Source organism: Medicago sativa, chromosome 4 (genome assembly GCF_051527215.1).
Source record: "Medicago sativa cultivar Bolivia chromosome 4, Bolivia_mono, whole genome shotgun sequence".
Classification (NCBI taxonomy): domain Eukaryota; kingdom Viridiplantae; phylum Streptophyta; class Magnoliopsida; order Fabales; family Fabaceae; genus Medicago; species Medicago sativa.
This window is the reverse complement of record NC_140752.1, coordinates 6,962,105-6,970,197: the sequence shown is the minus strand read 5'-3', so window position 1 is coordinate 6,970,197 and position 8,093 is coordinate 6,962,105. Positions and strand designations below refer to the sequence as shown.

General features: G+C 30.5%; 1 protein-coding gene across 1 annotated transcript; it reads left to right on the top strand.

Annotated features, from left to right (window-relative positions):
• The first annotated feature begins 5,890 nt into the window (after window positions 1-5,890).
• Window positions 5,891-7,753, top strand: LOC146925876 (F-box/LRR-repeat protein 16-like). The gene has a single exon (XM_085758295.1). The coding sequence runs from the start codon at window positions 6,029-6,031 to the stop codon at window positions 7,751-7,753; it is 1,725 nt and encodes a 574-aa protein (XP_085614421.1). The 5' UTR covers window positions 5,891-6,028.
• Window positions 7,754-8,093: the final 340 nt, after the last annotated feature.

Here is an 8,093-nt window from a genome sequence, read left to right as displayed (position 1 = left end):
TGATACTACCCACTAAATATTTCATTTAACTATTTAATTGATTTCTAATATTTTATGGAGCAGAATTGTTTTTAAAAATACACATATAAATTTTGGTCATATCTATGATTTTTTTAATTTCATTTTAACATTTTTTTCCAACAAATTTAATTATTTACTACTAATTAAAAATTAATTTCCATAATTTTTTATCTTTGCAATTTTTTTTATCTATCTAAAAATATCTCAACAAACTACATCAAATTTCAGTCACTTGCAAATTTCAAAAGAGTATCATTATATCCTAATTTTTAAATAGAGTTTAATAGTTATCACTGTTTTATAATTTTTTTTTATTATGGTCATGTACGACTAACACATAAAAAAATAATTATAAAACAAATAATTTATGTAGCATAAATATATCTACAAACTACACATTTTAAAATTACTTTTGCATCTACATCCATTAATTTAGAGTATTTAAAATATCATTTTATTTTATATGTGTGTATCGGTTAAGCTATCCACTTCGTGTTTATGATGGATTTCATCCGTGGATATAACACATAATTTTTTTTTATCCCTAACTACCGCTACTATACTATTATTATTTTTCTTCTTCATAAGTCCATTATTTGGGGCAATAGGTATGGAATTGGGGTTTAATAAATTTGGGGGAAACTGAAATTGAAATTAGGGAAAAGGGTTAGGAATTTGGAGGGTTTGATTTTGAAATTAGGATTGATTTTATGATGAATTTCAATTTCAAGGTTTGATTTTAGCTTTTCTGTTTTTTTTCCTTCTTCTGGGTTTTGTTGATGAATGATGAAGGTTTTGATGAAGATGATGTCCAGAGCCAATGCCATAACGACACGTGTACAACAATTAATGTTTTTTATTAAACCTAACAGAAACCTAACGGAAGGGACCAAAACAGGTAACGGAGATAAAGATAAAGTACTCAAACGTTATTTTTTTTAGTTAAGGGACCAAAGTGATACCAAATAAATACTTAATGGACTAAAAGAGCATTTAAGTCTTACTTTTTTTTAAGGAAAGCCGACAATTACTATTATAACCATTTGATATTTTTTATTTATATATTTTTTTTTATTTTAACAACTAATTTCTAACATTTATTTAACGAACTAATTTCTAACATTTGTTGTTAAAGAAAAATCATTTATTTTAAGGATAAATTGTACGTGTATTTCCTTACATGCTTAATGGTTGGTTCTTCACAGAAAATTAATTTTTTGTGGTTATAACAAACTTTGAGAAATTATGGATTTGAGAAATCATAAGTAGTTGCGAGTATTTTATGTGAAGGACCACACGAAAAATATTTAAGGAAATTCAATGCACCTAAGTTTTAGGTTTTTTTTTTTAATTTTAATTATAGAAAGAAAATTAGATGCATTTTATGAGGTGTTTTTTGTATGGTTTCTTTTTTTGGTGGTGTACGGGGTTTGAACCCCAGACCTTGCATATATTATGCATTGTGCTTACCAACTGAGCTAAACTCACGGGGTCTTTTGTATGGTTTCTAAATAAACTACTCATGATTTTACTCAAATTCACAATTTTATCAAAGTTTGTTATAGCCACAAAATATTCATTTTTAGTTAAGAAACATACAAAAAACACATAAGATATTTCACATGAATTTTATCCTCAATTCTAACTATTTATTTGTTTATCAGTTTTCTCCTTCATTAAATTTCATTTTAGACTATATTAATTTAGCACAGCTTTTGTTAAATTTAGCAGATAATTCAATCATTTTTTAATTAATAAATTGATAAAGAAAATTTTAGATAATTATTTGATTAAATTATTTATTTTAACAAATTTTATATATTTTTATGGAATTAATTTTGTTTACTTACAAGTGCTCGTTATTTTTATTCTAAACACATACTCTTAATAATTTTTCAACTTAGATAACTATCATTTATTTCTTTTATATCTTAGGTAGATATTAATAATAAATTAAGAATTTTTTTTTGAGGGAAAAAAATTCTTAATTTATTATTAATATCTACCTAAGATATAAAAGAAATAAATTCCTAATAATAAATTAAGAATTATATAACCACCAAATAATTATGGGTTATAATATGAACAATCTTTTTTCTTTTATTACTTCTCAGTTATATGAATTTTCAATCAATACAATGCATATCATGCAAACAATAATATTATTGATAATTTTTCAACTTAGATAGTTAGGATTTATTTATTTTTATATCTTAGGAAAATATTAATAGATTATTTAATAAATTAATAGATTATTTAATAAATTACATGTTATATTATGAGTAATTTTTTCTTTTATTATTGAGTTATATAGACTTTTAATAAATATTATACATATAACATAAATATAAAATATGTATGTAACCTAAGCAACACTGGAAAAATACATTAGTTTATTAAAAATTTATGTTATAATAAAATTAGAAAATTTTAAATAATAAGTAGTTTTTTGAAATATTTGTGCTACATTAAATATTAGTAATTAAATAACAACTTATATAAAGAATTTAATTGATAAAATCAAACTAACTAATATTTTGTCAACAAAAAAAATATCAAACTTACATGAATATATGAATGTCGAGATACTTATGCTAAATAAATTATTGGTTTTAAAAATTATATAAAAATTAATAAAAAATCAAAAATAAACGTGAAAGCGACATGTGGCATAAAAACATTGATTAATTAATTGATGCGGTTGAGAAAACTCATTTTGACGCAGTATAAATGTTTTCTAGCGGCATAAAATTTGAACGTTGATAAAACCAGCAATCTTGCAATAAGTTCTATTACAAGTTCATGAAGATACGTCTACAACCCCAATGTATCATGATTGAAATCAATTCCTCCCAATTGATTGAAGTATGTGTAATCTAGAGTAGAATATGTTTTCATGATAATTTGGTAATTAGACCATGCATATGTAATTGAATTTGATGTTACTATTTAGAAATATTAATGTGTTTCATGATAAAAACTTAGTATGCGTTTTTTTTTTTTTTTACTTTTTGAAGAATTAGTGTGTATTTGGTTGTGTGGTGGAGACAATTGATTATGATATAATTGATTTTTGTTAAAAGTGATTTTGATTAAAAGTGATTTGTGTTTGGATTCATTCGTGTAAAAGTAAGTTGAACTATAAATTTATATATAAATATCAATTCTAGAATAAAAAGGTACAAATTATAGCTTCAGTTTTTTGTTGAAGAAACTAATAAATATATTAAAAAGGAGGTAGTCCCTCAAGCACAAGGTGTGCCGAAGGAAACTAAAGTCCAGAGATACAATACAACAGTTTTAGCTACAGACGTAGCCACAAAGAAAAACAACCTAAAACAATATTACATAATAATCGTCAGTAAACACCGTAACAGATTTAGCCTTCAAAAAGGATAGTCAAAGTCAAAAAGAATGAAGTACGACTTCAACCACCATTAAGATTGGAGCTTAACCTTTTCTTCTAGGAAAAAAGATTTTCCGTCTGATTGCGAAAAATCCTCCTGTTACGGTCTTTCCAAATATTAAAAAGCACCGAAATCCAAATAATATTAAAAACCAGTCGAGAATTCTTAGAACAATCACCAAGACCCCCGAACTGAATAGAATGAGATAGAAGATTCCCATCGAAAACCGTTGAGAATCCTAACCAACCTGAGATCGAATGCCAGAGACGACCATAAAAATCACACTTGAAAAATAAATGTTCCGTGTATAAATTGTCAAGCAAACAAACAGACTGAGTTTTTTCCAAGACATGATGCCCATATAAATTGTCTTTCGTTGCTAGTCGATTCAGAAACAAACAGTACAGAAGAATATTCACCTTTCGCGAAACTGCTTTAAGCCACAACACATGACTAAAGCCTTCATTGGAAACAATATCAACTTCAGTTAAGTAACTATAGGCTGATTGGACTGTATAACAGTGTGATAAGTGAAGCTTCCACTCCCACCTGGTTTGATAAGGATAATCTTATGATTTTGGTATAACATATATCATTCCATTGTCATTTGAGGTGTGCAGCAAAAAACATGATATGATAAAATAAGTGTTAAAAAAAATGATAGGATAAAAAATAATATTTTCTTGTTTGTGATATATCATTTGTGCATTAAACACGTAACAAGAAACATGTTTATTGTCCTTCAAAAAAAAAGAAACATGTTTATTGGGTCAAAAAAAAAAAAGGAAACATGTTTATCATGTTCCTATCTTATGATCTTATGCAATTATTTATTCTACTTTGTTTCTATCATATTATGATAAATAAACCGACATTAAAAGTCATTTGTGATAAAAAAAACTATTAATTTATTTTTAATTTTCCCTTAAGTGCAACAGTCAAAATTGCGTGAAATATTTGATATGTTGAGACTCAAACTTAAACTAGTAATAGTTCTTAATCTAATCTGATCAAAGATAGATTCCCTAAGATTGCACAACATCCGTCGAGATGAATGTTGGGGTGGTACCTATAAATTAACACTCCGACAATTGAGTCAGTATGACATCAAAGAGTGATAGATATCAAGTGGAAAGGTACCTTGCATTGTGTTGAAGAAAGATTTTTATAAGCATCATCAGACATGAGTCATTGGACAGTAATGAAGTGGTAGTTGCAAACGACACCTCACCAACATTTAAGATCTGATGGTCGTTGAAGGGCGTTACTAGTCATCGGGCCGTTACGAGTTGGATTGGATTCGCGGATGATCAAGGGTCATGTTGGATTGTTGTTTGCTTACATTTACTTCATGTGTGTTTTACGTCGACGTTATTTTTTTGGTTACAAGGTTTTTTGGTTACAAGGCTAAAGAGACAAAAGAGGGTGAAAAAAAAAAACAAGAAAAAGAAACTACACTCTACAGAACCAAGTTCCCATAAAGTATGTGTTGAGAAAGTTCGAGAGGTGGAGGCGGATGGACTGTGTAGTCTATGATAGAGGAAGCACCATGCTTAGCGAGAAAATCAACACAATTATTTCCATCTCACAAAGTATGGACAATGCAGACATTTCAATCTTGATTAAGAAGATCTTTCACATTTTTTATAAAAGTAGTAAATTTGTGGAATAGTGAAGTTTGACCATTGAGGATGTCAACACACCAAAGAGAGTTTGTGGTGCAAATCACCTCATGGCAGTTCAGCTGCTTAGCCAATAAAAGTTTTTGATAGATGGCATGAAGTTTTGCTTGAAGAATTTCAAAGGATCTTGAGAAGAGCCCAAAGAAACCTAATATCTAGTTACCGGAAGCGTGACAAATAATCTTATTTATAAATGTTAACCCGTCAAGCTATCCTTAACCCTAATTAAACCCTAATTTTAATCTCAAAATTTCCCTCATTTCTCCACGCAATTATTCTAAAAAATCTTTATTGAAAAAAGTCTTTGCAGGGATTCGAACCTGAGTCTTAATGACTTCTTCTCAACAATTCTCAACAATTTCACCACTAAGCCACTAACAATTTTCTCTTACTTATAAATCTTAACCCGTCTCGCAAAATTAAACTTAATTTTAACCTAATTCTCTCGCCTAATTTTTCTCCACACTTTTGCATTTAATATTTATTTACAGTCAAATTATATTTCTAATTTCATGCGAAAATTAAGTCCTATTTTTTCTCTTACTTATAAATCTTAACCCGTCTCGCAAAATTAAACCTAATTTTAACCTAATTAATTCTCTCGCCTAATTTCCCTCCACACTTTTGCATTTAATGTCAAATATTTACTTTCTAAAATATTATGTTATGTTACAGTACCAAGGACGATGTTATGAAAATATTATGTTACGGTACAGTACCAACGTATATGCTTCTTAATATTTTGACCTTCAACTAAACTATTTTGTTACCGTCGAATATTACCTTCGATATAGCACGAGTCAATGGTCTAGTAAAAAAAAAAAAGAAAAACAACTTGATTTGTTATTTGTCCTCAAAACCTTTCATAACTCAAAAGAAGTTAAAACCAAAAACCCCACTTCTAACCTAGCTTGGCACATGCATGCGATATCATCAGTAACAACGACGTCCTCCACAATGAAAAGGCAGAAAACTTCGCCTAATTCTTCGCAACAACAGAGGCTTTCTTCCACTGATTTTGATTTACCGGATGATTGCTGGGAACTTATCTTCCAATTCCTCACCGACAGCGACAACCACAGCTACTTGAAGTCTCTATCCGTCTTCTCAAAACAGTTACTCTCCATCACCAGCCGTCACAAATTCTCTCTCATTATCTCTAATCAAACCCTCCCTTTCCTTCCCCGCCTCCTCCAAAGGTTCACCAACCTCACATCCCTGGATATATCTTCGTACTACGGTGACCACAACACGCTTCTCATCCAAATATCGTGTTTTCCATTAAAACTCACATTGCTCAATCTCTCCAACCAACCCGTGATTCCTGCAAATGGTTTACGAGCTTTTTCCCAGAAGATTACAACTTTGACCTCTCTCATTTGTTCCAACATTGGTTCTATTTATAGCACTGACATCAACCTCGTTACGGACTGTTTTCCTTTGCTGGAAGAACTCGACCTTAGTTACCCCACAAAGTTTATAAGTCACACAAACAATTTCCTTGTTGGAGTAGAGGCTCTTTCCTTGACACTTTTCAATCTCCGCAAGGTTAATCTCTCTGGTCATTATTACATCAACAACAGTTTAGTTTACGACTTGTTTAAGAACTACAAGCATCTTGAAGAAGCTGCCATGCTTGATTGTTATCAAATAACCAACCCAGACGTTGTTGCTTCTGCTCTTCGTGAAAGACCAACATTGAGGTCTTTATCCCTTTCACCTATTTTTCGTTTGCAAGAATATGGAATTTTGATTACTTATAATTTCATTGACTCATTGGTGAATTTGAAGGGTTTGACTTGTCTTGAATTGTCCTATTGGCGTATCTCGGATCAGTTGCTCTCCTCTATTGCAAAGGAAAATCTTCCTTTGAAGAGGCTTGCCCTCGCATATTGCACTGGCTATAGTTATTATGGATTGGTTAGTTTGTTATCCAAGTGTCAACGTATCCAACATTTGTTTCTTCAAAAAGCCGATTTGAAAGATCACCATGTTCCCTTGTTGTCTTTGTTTCTTGGTGATTTGGTTTCTATAAACCTTAGTGAATGCATGCTTACAGAATCGTCCTTGTTTGAACTCAATAGGAAGTGTCCTTCACTTAAAGAAATCATAATGGCATGCACACGTATTCCATATGGAATAGAAAGGAATTGTGTTGTAAGCTCTCAACTCAAGTATCTCGGTTTGGCTAACAATTATAAGTTACAAAATAAAAAGATCGTGATGTTTGCTTCCAATTTTCCCAATTTAGAACTGCTTGATTTGAGCAATTGCTTTGACATATCTGAACAAGGTATTTGTCATGTTTTAAGGAGATGTTCTAAGATTAGGCACTTAAACTTATCCCGTTGTTCAATAGTGAAGCTCCTAGGAATGAACTTTGGAGCTCGGCTTGAGGTGTTGAACTTGTCATATACAAGTGTTGGCGATGAAGACCTCTATGTGATCTCAAAGAGGTGTCCTAGGCTTTTGCAATTTTCACTGCAAAATTGTGAAAATATCACAATAGAGGGTGTGATCCATGTGGTTAAAAACTGCACTCAACTCCGAGAGATCAATTTGCACCATTGTGATAAAGTGAATGCTAATATTGTTGATGGTACGTTTAAGGCCATCCTTGAGAAAGATAGCAGCTCCGCCTAATTTTCCTTTGAGTGACGAAAATAGGAAACTCTTCTCGTGTTATGGATGCCTTCTTGAATGAACCCTGAAATGTAATATTTTCTTTATTTTGTTGAGATTTACTTCTTTGAGAAATTACTTACCGTTTATAAGTGCATAATAATTGCGTAAGTTATTGCTGAGACATAAGGCTTCTTTGACACAGGGGAAGCATGAATTCTATCAATGGTGCTACTTGTTAAATATCTGTTATTTCTATTGCAAGACCTTTGAGGGACTAATTAAAGAAAGTTGAAGATTGAAATGGAACTTTGGTAAATTACAACTTTACAAGAGATTGGTGAGGCTAGTCATATTCCTG

What these genes read in the sequence shown, in the direction of transcription:
- LOC146925876 (XM_085758295.1), top strand. Translation starts at nt 6,029, where the DNA reads ATGCATGCGATATCATCAGTAACAACGACGTCCTCCACAATGAAAAGG.